This window comes from Anas platyrhynchos, chromosome 16 (genome assembly GCF_047663525.1).
Source record: "Anas platyrhynchos isolate ZD024472 breed Pekin duck chromosome 16, IASCAAS_PekinDuck_T2T, whole genome shotgun sequence".
Lineage (NCBI taxonomy): Eukaryota > Metazoa > Chordata > Aves > Anseriformes > Anatidae > Anas > Anas platyrhynchos.
The window spans coordinates 7,463,112-7,477,769 of NC_092602.1; the positions used below are offsets into that span (position 1 = coordinate 7,463,112).

Genomic DNA, 14,658 nt, shown 5'->3' on the forward strand with positions numbered 1-14,658 from the left:
TGAAATTAAGGGATGCACAGTAGCTTGAGGGGTAGTGGTCAGCAGTAGCAGCCTCATGCACTTATATCTCAACCAGTGTGTGATGTGAGCTTAATTGCCTTTTGATTTTAACTAACTCCAGGAGATAACCCAAACAGGGAAACTGGGATTTTGACCTAGAGCACAGGCTGGTGAGTTCTATCCCTTCCCAAGGGCTAGGAGTTCAAAGCAGAGTTCAGCTTTGACTTTTTGTGCCTACAAGGCTAATGTCTTCACCCCATTTAAACAAAGACACATTTTCCCAGTTCTCTCCTGACATCATTTCCATTCTTTTTTGGCCCTTATTTTCTTTAAAAATTAGTTATCTGATGAAGACAGATGATAAGTTACAGCTTTAGAGAGTAGAGTGACTCAGTGGTAAAGGTGACACTTCACTTGACTCCTCAGCCTGTACTGGAAAGTGCTCTGTCATGACTGTTAGATCTTTGGCAAAGTCTGCCAAGTCTCACAAGTTTATGAGCCAACAACCAATAATTTCTGTCTAGGATGGTCTGTGTGAGTTTTAATAGGCCTTGTCTAGTTCATATTTATTAAAGAAAGTAGATGTGAGTAAGGGAAGAAGGAGCTGACCATTCTGTGTGGCCAGTGATATGATAAATAACACAAAGACCACCTAACTCCTAATACCCTGCAGGTGTTTTACAAGTATCTCCTGTTAGAATGTCACATTGCCATATGCAGTGGTATAGCACAGTCATGACACCTGAGAAAGCATTCATTGTTTTATGGAAAATCTGAAAGTGGACTGAGCTCTTTTTTTTTCCAAGTGAATTTCTTATTTAAAATTATTGTTACATTTTCCTCTGTTTTTTTTTTTTTTTTTTTTTTTATTACCTTGAAGCTGTCATTTGCAATTTAAACTCTCGTTGTGATTCACTGTGCAATTTCCATAATACCACTCTTTTCCTGAGCAGACAACCATAAATCTTAGGGTATTCAAATTGTCGTTGTGATCAATAACACCAAAGTAATTTTGTATTTGTTTTCTGTGATGTCTAAATTTAAAGTTTACTTAAGATGAGTACTCGTTTCCTGGAAATGTGGGTAGTTAACACAAGCTGGGTCCTGAATATGCCAGAACAAAATAATTTTCAGTTCTTTATTTGTATTTAACTAAAAGATATTGCAGTAGTCACTCTGCCTAGCGTCATCTCTATTTGGCTGATGGAAAGCTAATAGCTAAAGGCAACAGTGATTAAGAGTCTTCTCGAAAGTTATGCTTGCAGTTAGCGTTTGAAGCAAGAAAGTTTTTTTTTGTTTAATTCTCAGTGAAAGTACTCTGTCTCAAAAATATGTCAGTTTAGAAAACCAAAGTTTGTTAGTTGTTAACAGTTGTCATAGTAAATGATTTCAGTAGCAAGTGACACCTCTGACATTCTCACTAGGGAAGTTAACCAGAAACCTTGTTTGTGATGCAAGAAACAAAGAAGTTTTGATGGAAGAATGTGAACCCGTTCCCCATCTGGCAGTAACAAAAGGAAGGTTAAGACAGGTACGTTAAGGGGCAGGAGTAGAAAAGGTGTTTCGTAGTCTTCCTTTGGGATGTGGAGACAGACATGTCCTGGGTGAAGTGGCAGAAGGGGAGTTTTTATGCCCTTCAGGTTACAGATCATGGAAGGAGGCAAAAAATCACAGATGCTATTACAGGGAGGAGCAAAACTCCTGTGTTCCAGAAGATCAGTGGGCAGATGATCTTTGCTGGGCCATCGTGGCATGTCTTCAGCTAATCTCTTGCTTCCTACGTCTCCTTTATGAACAGCTGTAAGGGAATTGGGCTCCCACTCAAGCTGATAGGAGAAAACAATACTGAAGTGCTTGTGAGGACCATACATACAGACATGATGATTTACTGGGCAGCCACCCCTGTAAGGCTGATTGTTCGTGGTATAAAGACATCCAGCCCTCATAATTTGTGGGGACCAGGCACTTAACAAAAAGTTACAGGCTGATTCCTCCAGGACTGTGCTGCTCCCACCTGTCCCAGCTGTGGCAGTGCAGGAAGACAATCAGTTGGAGAAAGCAGTCATGGGGATATGAGGGGGAGAAGGTAGCAACATTGAAGCCCAGTTACCAAGAGGCTGAGAAGCCTGTGCCCGTTGCCTCTGTCCTGTCCACAGGAACTCCCAAAGGTTTTGGTATGTAGCACACCAGGAGGTGGTTCCTCACTGTGTGGGGAGGAACCATGATATTTTAATACCAAGACTTTAAACTGAGTGATGCTTGGACCTACCATAAACCACTTAATGACAGCCTCATGAGCTATTAGCAGTCCCTATCCAGAACTCATTCCTGGTCTATGCTCATTACACATAACAGAAACCATTGCACAGCAGAGAATGGGCCCTAACAGGAATGTACCTTTAGGTACAATGATTCTGTCTGGCTGTTGTGCGGGTCATCGCGATGGTCCCACTGGCGAGTGGTGTGCAGGACAAGGCAGTGTGTGGTGCATCTCCAGCCTGCGCCACGGCCAGCTCTGCAGACACAACCAGCACAGGCAGAGGCATGGGTGTTAGTGCCGGCCAAAAAAGAACCGGGGAAACAAAACAATCAGGTTTGTAGACAAAGAATTTAAGCGTGCTAAGCTGTGTTAAATATCAAAATAACAACAGCTGCATTTTATAGCAGTGTAACTGTTCCGCAGGAGCTAGGCAAGAGCTGCCCACACACATTCCCCTCTCAGCCCCTCTAACAGGCTGTCCCATGCCGAGGTATTCCACCCATGAATGACAAATTAGCAGCAGCTGTTCCTCAAAACATGCTGCAGGAGCCATCCCTCAGGGCAGCACACGGTGAATCCGTCTGTCCCGGCAGAATTCCTCCCACCACACCGCAGCGTGCCACTAGGACATGCTCTGGGTTGGTAGCAAACCTTCTGTCTGTTTGCAGGTTGCATCGACTGGGTAAGGAAAAACAAACCAAAAATCAAAAAAAAAACAAAACAGCACCACCAACAAAAGCAATTCCCTTGTGACAAGAACTACCAACCCGGCAACTTCCAGCCCTCGCAGCTTCGTGCCTGTCACTAAAGTAGAAAAAAGACAGCGGCAGCAGATGGAGAGCCCAGGGTAACAGGAGATAGTGCAGTTGGGAGTGCTTAGAGAAGTACATCAGAGACATGCACACGTATAATTTAATTTGGGGAACATTTATTAGTTCGGGACTTTCCGGGAGCTGTTACTTGATGCTCCTTGTCGCGTTCACACGGCCGCCCCTCGCTCCGGATTCACCCGGAGCAGCAGCAGCGCCTTTCCCCTAGCTCAGCGCCTCGGGGCTCGCTCCCCCCCATCCCTAAAACCCCGTGGTGGAGACTGAGGGGGAAAAAACCAGCCCCAGGAGGCCGGCACAGAGCCGGGAGCCGGGGGCAGGGGCCGAGGCCTGCAGGGCCCGGCAGCTCCGCGGGGCGGCAGCGGGGACGGGGCCGAGGACGCGGAAGCGGAAGCGAGGGCGGCGGGGCCGGGGCCGGGCCGGGAGGGCGGTGGGTGCCGGGGGCGCCTCTAGGTGCTGGGGGGGGGCGGGGCGGGGCCGGGGGGACCCTGCTGCTCGTCCCGGGGGCCGTGGGGGGGTCCCGGGTAGGGGCAGCCCCCTCCGGCGCTGTTGGCAGGAGCAGCGGCGTGCGCCCAGCCGTGGGCACGCTCCCCCGTGGTGTTGTTTTTTTTATTATTATTATTATTTTTTTTTTTACAGCGCCAGGTGAATCCTTTGCTGCTTTGTTTGCTTCCCCAGGTCCTGCACGCCGCGACTGGTCTCAGGGTAGGACTGGGCTGAGATCTCTGCAGGTAAAAGTCAGGCACTGTCTGAAATAGGAGGCTGCGGGGGCAGTGGCCTGTGTCCGTACATGCATCCCGTGTGCTCTGCACGAGGCCCCGCTTGCATGGTTCCTCATGGCCCCCTGGGACGTCTCCAAGTTACTGCTCTGCAGCCGAATGCATCCTCTCAGTAGGATGGGCTGTGTGAATGCAGGGGGCAGAGAGCACCCACTGTCACCCCTCTCCCTGCTGGGGGGCTGCACAGGCTCTGGAGCAGGAGGATTTGTCACACTGCCCACACAGCAGGCCCTGGCTGTCCCAGAGAAGAGCGGAGACTGGAGGCAGCCTCATCAGTGGGGCCGTGCCAGCTGTGCTTCCTGACCCCAGTCAGCTGCTGTAACGATCCTTCAGTAGGTCACCGCCAGAGCTAACTTTTTATTTTCTACTGAAGTCACATTTTTAACAGGCCGCTTTTGAAGCGCTCTGCAGTTAAGTTCTGCTGATGTTTTGACTGATGTAGTAGAACATTGTATGTATGGGTGTTTCAAAAGACAGAACAAGTACTCAGCTTGTGAAGGCAGAATACGAGTGCTGCAGTGACAGATACCTGCCTGCCGAGCTTTTAGAGTGGCTGAATCTTGCAGGGATATTAGGATATGAATTGTAACACAATTCAAGGGTAGTTAAAAGTCATCATTTACTGTCAGTGTTCTGAGATGCTAGTACATTGGATTAATGGAGGTTCTTAGACTTTAACTCAGAACCTAGGACTACTGATGATCCTGCTTTCCTGCGTAATGGTGTTCTGGCTTCAAAAGTACATGTGCCAATCTGGCTTTTCCTGCTCTTTTAGATCTTTAAAAATGGGGAACACAAGCAGCGAGCGAGCTGGACTGGAGCGTCATGGGCATAAAGCATCCCGAGGTGATAACTCAGGAGGAGCCATCAGTACCAAAGAGGGTGATAGACCAAAAATCTTAATGGATAGTCCTGAAGATGCAGACTTGTTCCAATCAGAGGAAATTAAGGTATGGCTGGTTCTTGCCTTCTGACATTACTGGCTTGGGCACCCTGTCCAGCTGTAATGCCACACAGCTGTTAGCAATCTACAGTTATTCTGTGACTGAATTTACACACAAAATGGACTGCTTCCCTCGCTTCCCACACTAAGGAAAGATATACCATTGATATTCAAACATAAAATGTGTAATGTCTTGTTTTTCAGCAAGAATTAATTGTAAAAAAAAAAAAACAAAAATTAAATGTTTCCTCTTTTGCCCAGCTAACTACAGTGACCCATATTCCTTCAAATCCTTAATGGTCTTGCAGTCACCCACAATGTTTAATCTATTATTTTCCATATTAAAAGATCTGTTAACTGCCTTTTTGCTAATTATTAACTGGTAGAAACTTCTTGCTGTGCAACATGTTTCATGAGAATATCTAACAATAAATTACACTGTTAGATTTTTACTGTTGTACAAAGCTGTGTCCTGTAAACAACTTGTAACCTTTCTGGATCCAACTACAAATTTTGTGCCTACCATGTTTGTGCAATCTAAATACTTCTTAAGTGTATTTCTTCTTAATTATCTTTCTTTTATCTCTCTTTTTAACGTAAGTTAGGCTTCAGGAAGAAGGGCTATTTTGCCTTCCACTCTTTCAGTAAATTTGGAAAGCTTTAACAGCTTTGAAAAATCCTTGCAAATGAACAGTATCTAGAAATGCCCACTTTCTAATGTTCTTCTGACGAAAGCTACATTAAACTTATACCTTAGAGAATCATGCCTAAGTGCAAAAATATGTATAGTGAAATATCAACTGTCGAAGGCTGCCAAGAAGGAATTCATATTGATTAAAATGTTGTGCTTGTAGGCTCCACTGGAGAAAGAGGAATTCCTAGCTTGGCAACAAGATCTGGAAGTGAGTGATAAAACCCCTACTCAAGCTCGACCAACAGTCTTTCGCTGGACTGGAGGAGGGAAAGAAGTTTATTTATCTGGGTCCTTCAACAACTGGAGTAAAATTCCTTTGACAAGGAGGTAATGAACTTCTTTTGCAGTATCAGTGATATTCCCTGAGGACTGGGAATGCTTATAGAAGTGAGAAAGATAGTCAGCTGATAGATTGGTATAGTGCTCGGATATGGATCAGCATAGTGCTTACCACTTTGCAGCTTCTCTTCTCAAGCGCTTGGCAAGAATCTGAATTTCTCTTCATTTTTTGACTTTTAGATGGCTGGGAATGACAGTTAGGTTGTGTGTCAATTTTAAGGAGAGGTCTGTTATCCATTTGCTATGTTTAAATGACCCAAAACAGTTCTTGCTGTGCAGAGTCTGCTGTCTGGGACGGACTTGGGCTATGTAAAATGAGGCTTCTTTTAAGCATAGTGTCTCTCATGGCACATATACTTTCTTGTCGTATGATTGGTTTTTGTCCAGCTTTGTGACAGTTTGTTCTCCTGCCATTTTCTGGAGTTTCTCATCTCAGTGGGTGTCTGCTTGCACTGTAATTGTTGCAGAAGTGTCTTAATCTTAGGAAACTTGAGGGAGGAGCATGGTGGCCTGATGAAATAAATGGTATTGGATGGGAAAAAAAGGGTACTGTAGCAGTATTACAGTCATTCTCTAAGTAGAAAGCCTAGGAGATGGGAAATGGTGAAATCAATCTGGAAGAAGGCCAAAAACAGATCTTGACAAAATCTGAAAAAAGCAGGTTCATCTCTTGTCAGGTTACATACTGTGGGGAAGGAGATACCTGAACCTCTTTAAAGGCTGAATAAAATATGTGTTACAGAATCAAATATGCTGAAGTAGAAGAGTTCATTGTGCTCCTTACTTGAACAGAAGTAAAGAGAAATACTGGCACTGCATGGCTTGTTTGAATTGCTCACATAACTTCAACTGCTTCTCAGCTTCTTTGAGATGCCTATAAAGAATCCTGAAGAATCAGGAAGTTCACAGCACAAGAGTATGAAAATTGCTACACAGCAGCTATTCTAGCCTCAAATACCTCAGAAGTACTGAGCTGCTGCTTTCATCTTCCAGTTGCTGTTCATTTCATTTCTGAAATGCAGTTTGTGATGACAAATATGGAAAGACAAGGCAATATAAGTAAGCTGAACTTGTTCCCTTAACAGGAGACTGGCAGATAAAATGAAGTCTTGAATACTAACAAGTAACACAAAGGTGTGAGAATGACTTTAAAAAAGCCCAGTGCTAATAATTCCTGGATTTCAGGAATGTGGATGCTAATTTTGAATGTGTTGTCACAGAATAAATTATTATTATTAACGTTAACTCTAGTTTGAGTATTTACCTTAGATTTTATCAGTCTCTTAAACGTGGTGTTGCCTTTTTAAGTTTTCACATATTAAGGAGATTTGTATTCAGTGTTACAGTGTTTGTCATAGTTTATACTTTGATGCAATAGTCAGACTATTTTAGGAGAGGTTGTTTGTTTTAAATTCCAGTCACAACAACTTTGTGGCGATCCTGGACCTGCCAGAGGGAGAGCACCAATACAAGTTCTTTGTGGATGGGCAGTGGACACACGATCCTTCAGAGGTAATGCTTTCTTCAATTTGCTATATTTAATCATTGGGGTATCTGAAGAGGAGAAACTGAGGGGTTTCTGCACCAGGAGCTGTCTTTTCAGAGAAGAGGCATTTATTAACAGAAATGGATTGTTTAAGCTGCTGAGAAAGCTCTGATCCCTGCTGGCCTAGGTGGTGGTGTCAGACTGACAGCCTCAAAGGACAGGAGATTTTGTAACAAATGGGTGACAAGGTCTCTTGGGTCTTCATTTTTAAGAGATTGTGAGCTGATCTTGTCTGGTCCTAAATCATCCTTTAAAGCACTATAGCACTGCTGACAGCCCAAATCCCCCTGTGCTACACTTGCTGTCTGTGCCAGAAAGTTGATCTTGCTGGTCTAGAATTTTCCATCATCCAGTAATTGTGCCAGTTGTGCCAAAACTTACCAGGTCATTTCCTCCTCCTCCGCTATAAAACGAGTGTTAACCCTGTCGCACCCAGCAGTCCCTACCTGCCTCAAAACTAATGCACAGCTGGTTGCTGTCTTCTTGGTGCTTTGGCAAACCTTGCGGAATTTGCCTTACAGTAAAATTAGTTCTTAGAACCCTCTGTGCTGGACTCTAGTCCTAGCTTTAGCAGTACACCTGCAATACCAACCATACCAGACACCAGCCTGGCTATGAAAGGCCTGCAGAAACTAAAAGTAAAGCCTAGCTCCTTCTTACATCACTGTTAGCTTTAGCCCAAACCTAACCCTTGCCTTGTCTATAGCCAAAGAATTTCTCAATGTCACGTGGACCTAGCAAGTTCAACTGACATGAGTCCCTGTCTGGTTCTAAGTCCTGCACCTGGCCCTTAACCCAACACTGAGCACTAGTGAGCTCCTAATCTGGTACCAGCCTATTTTAAAAGCAAAATACTTCTTTTTTGTTAATGCTGATTGCATAGTTTTGAGAATTCTAATAGTCCTGCAAGCTTTTTTATTCTGACTTTTGTATCCCGTTTCTTCCCAGCCAGTAGTAACCAGCCAGCTAGGCACTGTCAACAACATCATCCAGGTGAAGAAAACTGACTTTGAAGTATTCGATGCTTTGATGGTGGACTCCCAGAAATGTTCAGACATGTCTGGTATGAGCAGTACAAAATAGTAATTTTATATCACACTTCTTAGAGCTGCTAAAACTTCTGTCTTCCTTTATGTCTGGAGTTAAAGCTCCAGTACAGATTAATCTCCCCTTTTGTCAGGCCCTTTGGACACAAAGAAAGAATGTGGAATGCACAAAAGACGCCTCTGACAGAGCACTACAGCTCATAGTAGATGTGATTGAGGAGGAAGTCATGTGTGCTTAATAGCTGTTTGCCTGTGAAATGTGAAATGACTGTTTTTAGCAGGCTCAGTACTGCATCAGTCTGTACATTACAACATCAAACCGATGTTGACAGCCTATATTGTTCCCAGTAACATCTTGTTCTGCTAAGGAGATGGGCTGAGGAGGTTACAAGTTATGTGTCAATAGGCAGAAATTCGGTACATCTTAGTAATGCTACTATGGGCTGAGGAATATCTCGTATCCTATCAGTTTAGTGTAAGTGGTCCATATCTTAGATCAGAACACTATGAAAAAGTTATTTTAGTCTGATGTTTCAGGTTCTGGTATAACAGAAGAGAGGTAAGATTGAGCTTAATCATCTCTGAAATCAACCTTGCCAGCTATCCTTTGTAGGCCTTTGTAGGGATAGAGACTGTGACTGTTCAGTGTTCAGATCTGTCCTTTGGGCCTGAGGCAGAAGATGCCTTTGGCTTGTTTTTGCTGTATACCACTTTGCCCTGGACAAAGCCTTTTTGGAGAAAGTGTAACTTGTGAGACTTGGGCAGTACAAGAATCCAGGAGATTCTAGTACTTGAAGCCCTACCGTGCCCCTGCACCACCCACACGTTGTAAAAACCTTTAATTATTTTGCTTTAAATTCTGAAAAGCGCTTTCCATTAAGCTGTCCCTGCACTGCAGTAACACTTACCTTTTACATGTGCGTTCCTTTGTGTTTGATACTTCCCTTGCAGGTAACGTTGTGGCTCAATGCTTAATATTAAGTGTTTGCTGCAGAAGTGACAGGCAGAGTTGACAGTGAAGGTCTGGAGTGCAGTAGGCACTTAGAACTCAGCCTCCCAAATCTGCACAGCTACTCTCAAAGCGGACAGACTTTGGTCATCTTGTTGGACAGCGACTGATCCTGTTTTGTTGCATCAACTGCTGCAGCTTATGTATTTACATGGCATTGATTTATTTTGGTCACATGTTCCTGGATGTGCGAATCCACTTTGTACCTGTAATGAGCAGATATTCTTACAGAGTATTTTAAGAGTAAATGTTTAACATCTCTCTGGCAGAATTGTCGAGTTCACCTCCAGGACCTTACCACCAGGAGCCCTATGTTTGTAAGGCAGAGGAGCGCTTTAAGTCTCCACCCATTCTTCCTCCACACCTACTGCAGGTCATCCTGAATAAGGACACAGGCATTTCTGTAAGTACATCAGTCTGTTTTTCTGAATAAGGGCCTTGAGGGTGTGAACGCATGGGGAAAAATCTGGAAGACTGAAGGAAAAGTCTTACAGTGGTTGCCGTGTTTGTAAGTTTCATATTATATTAAAACCAGGTGGATCCATCTGAAGTAACTTATCTTTCTACTTGACTTAAGAGAACTAGATTGTTGTTTTATACCCTCAAACCCTAATCTTCCTACTGCAACACTACCTAAATGTCACGAGTACGTAAGAAGTAATTGAAATCTGTTTCATGATGGCAGTGAGGATGCAGAGGGTTTCACCCTGGAGGGATTTTGTATCATTCTGAAACTTTGTTTTTTTTGATGGACTCTGTGCAAGAAGCAGTACGATGCATTTGACCGTGTGGCTAGTTGCAGATGGTGTTTATCACCCATCAGCTCTGACAAGTAAGCTGTGAGTTCTGTTATTTTCACACTGTCTCACTTTCTCTTTTTTCCAGTGCGATCCTGCTTTACTCCCTGAACCCAACCATGTCATGCTGAACCACCTCTACGCACTTTCTATCAAGGTGAGAGGCCAGGACACATACTTCACACTAGCAGGTTTTAGATAATTATATAATATGCTCACTTGTTTTCAATCTCCTGTAGGATGGAGTGATGGTGCTTAGTGCTACGCATCGTTACAAGAAGAAATACGTGACTACTTTGCTGTACAAGCCAATATGAACATCGTAGTACTTTGTGACCAAGTATTCTGGGCCAGTGCAGTCTCAGAAAAAAAAAATGCTTCTCTTACCAAATGTATTCCTGCTCTGTGCTGTAGCAAATGAACTCTAATTTCATATTGTTTCTGAGACTTCCAGGTTCTCCTATATTTGCCTTATTTTCCCAGTCCCACCTTGGATGTTCTTGGAGACGGCAGCTCCATGGCAACGAGACTGATGGCAAAGGTGTCACTGCCTGTTGTCCGTTCAGTTAAAAAACACACTGATTCAATAAGGCTGAGAAATGTGAGGGCAGCAACAGATTAAGGACCTTCAGAGAGCCAGATTATAGGAAATAAACAAGCCAGCCCAAAGTCTAGAGAGTTCAGGATTCTTGTGGAATCTTATCTGAGCTCAACATCAGCAAAAGCAAGCCCATGACTGCTTTCATAACTTATGTGCATCAAAGCCACAATTATTTCAGTAGCAAGTTTCACACTTGTATGGCTGAAATAATGGTGAGGAGTGATGATTATTTTGTAGCGTCTTTTCTAGGGAAAATCATTGACACAATCACCTGCACGTTCCTTTTTTTATTTTACAGTAGATTGGGGTGCTCTCTTTCTACTGTGAATAGCTCTGTAGTTTTTCTCTTCATGAGAACTGAAATATAACTTTTCCCCTGTGGAATTTCTGTAATTGAAACAATTTCAGTTGTTTTTACTGGCTGGGTTTTTGTGTAAATCATAAATGTGTCTTGCAGTAATCTACTTTTGTAACCACTTTCCCTTGCTGTCTGATAAATTCTTCAAGCTGGGCTAGGTAGCTGTAATGAAATCAGGAGATTCCATTTAGGGATAAGTTCTTCAGTAACAGCCGCTGTCAGCCGACTCAGAGGTGACTGCAAGTTACCTGCATCCCAGTGGCCAACCTCCCGCTGTGAGTGGCTGTGATGTGCTGGATGCAGCAGCATTGCACCTCCTGTACCCAGGGCTGGAGCTGGGCCTCCTTGGCAGCAGCACAGACCACAGGTGTAAAACCCCTGGTGCTTCCAAAGCCAGGGCTGTGGTAAGTGCTGCAAAGTTTATTCTGTTTTCTCAGTGATTATAGTAATGTAATGTCAGGTTGCCCGTATGCGGTATTCAGAGCCTGCTTAATCCCCAAATAAATGCAACACTAATGCAAAACTTCCTGCTCGTGTGCCTCGGGCCTGCCTGGAGAACCCACCTCAGGAGCTGACCTGCTGGGTCTGCTCCTGGTCAGGGCTGGTGCCTGTGCCAATGACAGGCAGCCCCAGTCCCACGGGGGGAAGAGCACGTGGAACAAAGCAGGAGGGACAGAAGCCGCAGCAGCCAGCATTCAGCAGAACCACAGGGGACGGTGGTTTGGCATCCTCCTGTCTGTTCACCAGCCTTGTTGCAATACTCTGAGTCGCTCAGTAGATCTGGGTCTAGTGCAATGGTTTTCTTGGAAAACTTTCTTCATTCTGTGCTATGGATGGTATTTGGTATTCTGAACTATGGAATTGCTTTTGTTTTCAGCCTCTTTAGAACCAAATAAAACATTTTCAAGAAAAGTGGATGATGCTGTTATAAGTCTTCCCGTTTCTGGTGACCTTCCTTGCGTTGTTACTTGTTACAAGTGGTGCTTGGCTGATTGACCTTTTTATGCCTTGGTGGACTGGGCAAGCTTTTTGTCCAGTGATCCAGCTTGGTCATTCACAGTTACTGAGTTGCTGAAGGATGTGTTAGTGTGTATTTGTGATGCAATGTTTACAGTTTGATGATTTGTTACAGGCTGCAGTGATCAGGTAAGAAAAAAGAATAAATTGATCTTGGCCTTACGCCTTGCTGGTTTTGTTAAAGTGACCCATGTTGTAATCAAACTGTTTGCTGTTCTGAGCCTTTCTCCTGGGCAGTGTCAGAGGCACACCAGGTACAGCATTGGAGTCAGCTGTGCAATGGAACAGCCTGCACCCTCTGTAAGTTTATTGGCATCAGACAATACTAAGTCTGGGACGAGGCTGGGAGCTGCTAGAAGTGTATGCTGTAGTCTGCCTGAGTGTGGAGGGGCTGTTGAGCTCAAGCTAGTTAGGTCAGGGCTTAAAAAAATAAAAAAATAAATTGAAAGAACAGCAAAGGGCAATGGTAAGCAGGTCGGAACAATTCCAGTTAACTAATCTTAACAGGATCTCCTCTTGTTGAAATGTAAGCTCAGTCAAAACTGCCATTTTGCTATATACATGACAGCAGTATTTCTGGCCATGGTTTCATTAATTCTTGCTAACCTTTGTGGATTTTTTTTCCTAATTACATATCTGCATGACTCACTCCAGGCTTTTCATCAGTGCTGAGATGATGGAACGACAGGACAGAGCCAAACGTTTTATAGAAAACTGCTTCGTTTTTTTAAATGTGCAGCTTATAGCAAGCTCTCAGAAGGCAAAGGGTACTTAGTACATGGGGTACACCTGGCAGCATTTTATTGCCCCTCCTTTCACACTCTCCCTTCCCCCCCAAAAAAAAAAGTTTGCTTGTGCCCTTCAGAGCCCAGGGTGAAGGGCCCCATTTATTTTTTTTTTGGCCAAGCAATCCAGCCCAGCCCACCAGGGGCTTGCAAGAGTGATAATTCTGTGAACTCATCCAGCTGTGCTTGTTCTGGATGGGTGAGCACAGCTGCCCAAAGGCTGGGGGCCAATGTGGGGCCCCCTCCCAACCCCAAGAACAGGGTGGTGACGTGTTGTCCTCCAGCACCTGTGGCTTCACTAGACCTCTCCCAGGAGCCACAGCCTTCCTCCAGGTGAGCCCTTGACACACCTCAGCCCCCCAGAATCACTTCCTCCTCAGCAGGAGGACTGAGGACTCAGGCCCAAGGTAAGCAGAGGTAAGTGGTGGTGGGGTGGTTTCTTTTTGAAGGTGGGGAGGGGGGAGTTGTCTGCCTGACAGGTGAATGAATTGGCTGATCACACATACAGTCCCTTATTATAACGGGATGAATCAAATCCCTCCAAAGGCAAAAGCTGGATGAAGAGTTGGATTTATTAGCTCGCTTACATTCCCCACCCACCTCTCACAGTCTGTGCTGTTATGTTTATTCTTGGCTGTTGCTAGGAGAGCACTTTTTTTTTTTGTAAGGTAGATGCAGAGCCTTTTGTTACTCTCATTCTGGGACTCTGGAGTAAGCCATTATATTCTATAAATAACAGGAACTCCCTTCCCCCAGCCCCCCACCCCCCTAAATTTCAGCATGACATGGGGTGGTCGTGCTGAAGTGGATTTGTGCAGGGTTCTTGATAATCAAAAGGCTCAATAAGTAATTTTTTTTTACTCCACCAGTTTCTGGATTATTTTAGTTTTGTTACAATTCTGATCATGCATCATAGGACTGCAACAATGAGCTTTAAATAAGTATTCTTTGTGCACAGTAAAATAGAAATAAAGGAACATTTAACAAGTTAGCATTTCATCATATACATCAGATAGTAGGCACAATAGATAAATCAAGCAGCTTGGTTTTTATGTAGAGCATTTTCATGAAGAATGTCATGTAGACCAAAATGTAATAGGAGCTATTAGTAACCCTCCCACACACCCTCCAACAAGCCCTTTATTGGGGGTAAGGGGGCGGCTATGTGCACAAAACCAAAAACACTGAACAGTAGGAGGACAAATTAAGTTACTGTAGGCAGCAGTGTGAATATTAAAAACCTCTTCCTGTGAAAGAATACTTCAGACCCTGTAAAAACTGGTTCAGTTAAAAATAGATGTATTTACATTTAAGTCTGATCTAGCAAGTTTTCCCAGCAGGTGTAAGTTAAGATGTACAGCAACTCTGCAGGTTGTACTCAATCTGAATTAGATTTGTGAATGTTTCTTTTTTTAAAAAGTTGCAGCTATTAGGCCTTAAAGCACCAGCATAATACAGCAGTGGGATGAGTAACTATCTGTCCCCTTTGCTACCAATACTCTGCTGGGATAAATCCCAAAACCTGTCATTAGATCACACTATTGTTAATTAAGATGTTTCTTTTCCAGCTCAAAATGCATGGGTCATTTAGCAGGGCCACATTCTTTTCCCATATACTCACACGTGTCTTACCTCTACCCACATCGCCAGTTAAGTA

The 14,658-nt window shown here is 44.0% G+C and overlaps 1 protein-coding gene across 3 annotated transcripts; it reads left to right on the top strand.

Annotated features, from left to right (window-relative positions):
* The first annotated feature begins 3,088 nt into the window (after window positions 1-3,088).
* Window positions 3,089-12,114, top strand: PRKAB1 (protein kinase AMP-activated non-catalytic subunit beta 1). 3 transcript variants are annotated; one of them, XM_072024304.1, is made up of 9 exons: window positions 3,089-3,107; window positions 3,766-3,818; window positions 4,642-4,816; window positions 5,664-5,830; window positions 7,261-7,354; window positions 8,337-8,451; window positions 9,713-9,846; window positions 10,329-10,397; window positions 10,480-12,114. In XM_072024304.1, the coding sequence occupies exons 3-9, from the start codon at window positions 4,652-4,654 to the stop codon at window positions 10,555-10,557; spliced, it is 822 nt and encodes a 273-aa protein (XP_071880405.1). In that variant the 5' UTR covers window positions 3,089-3,107; window positions 3,766-3,818; window positions 4,642-4,651; the 3' UTR covers window positions 10,558-12,114. The 3 variants fall into 3 exon arrangements, with proteins under 3 accessions (XP_071880405.1, XP_027325719.1, XP_027325718.1); XM_027469918.3 differs by lacking the exon at window positions 3,089-3,107 and adding an exon at window positions 3,264-3,517 and having other exon boundaries at window positions 3,727-3,818; XM_027469917.3 differs by lacking the exon at window positions 3,089-3,107 and adding an exon at window positions 3,265-3,517.
* Window positions 12,115-14,658: the final 2,544 nt, after the last annotated feature.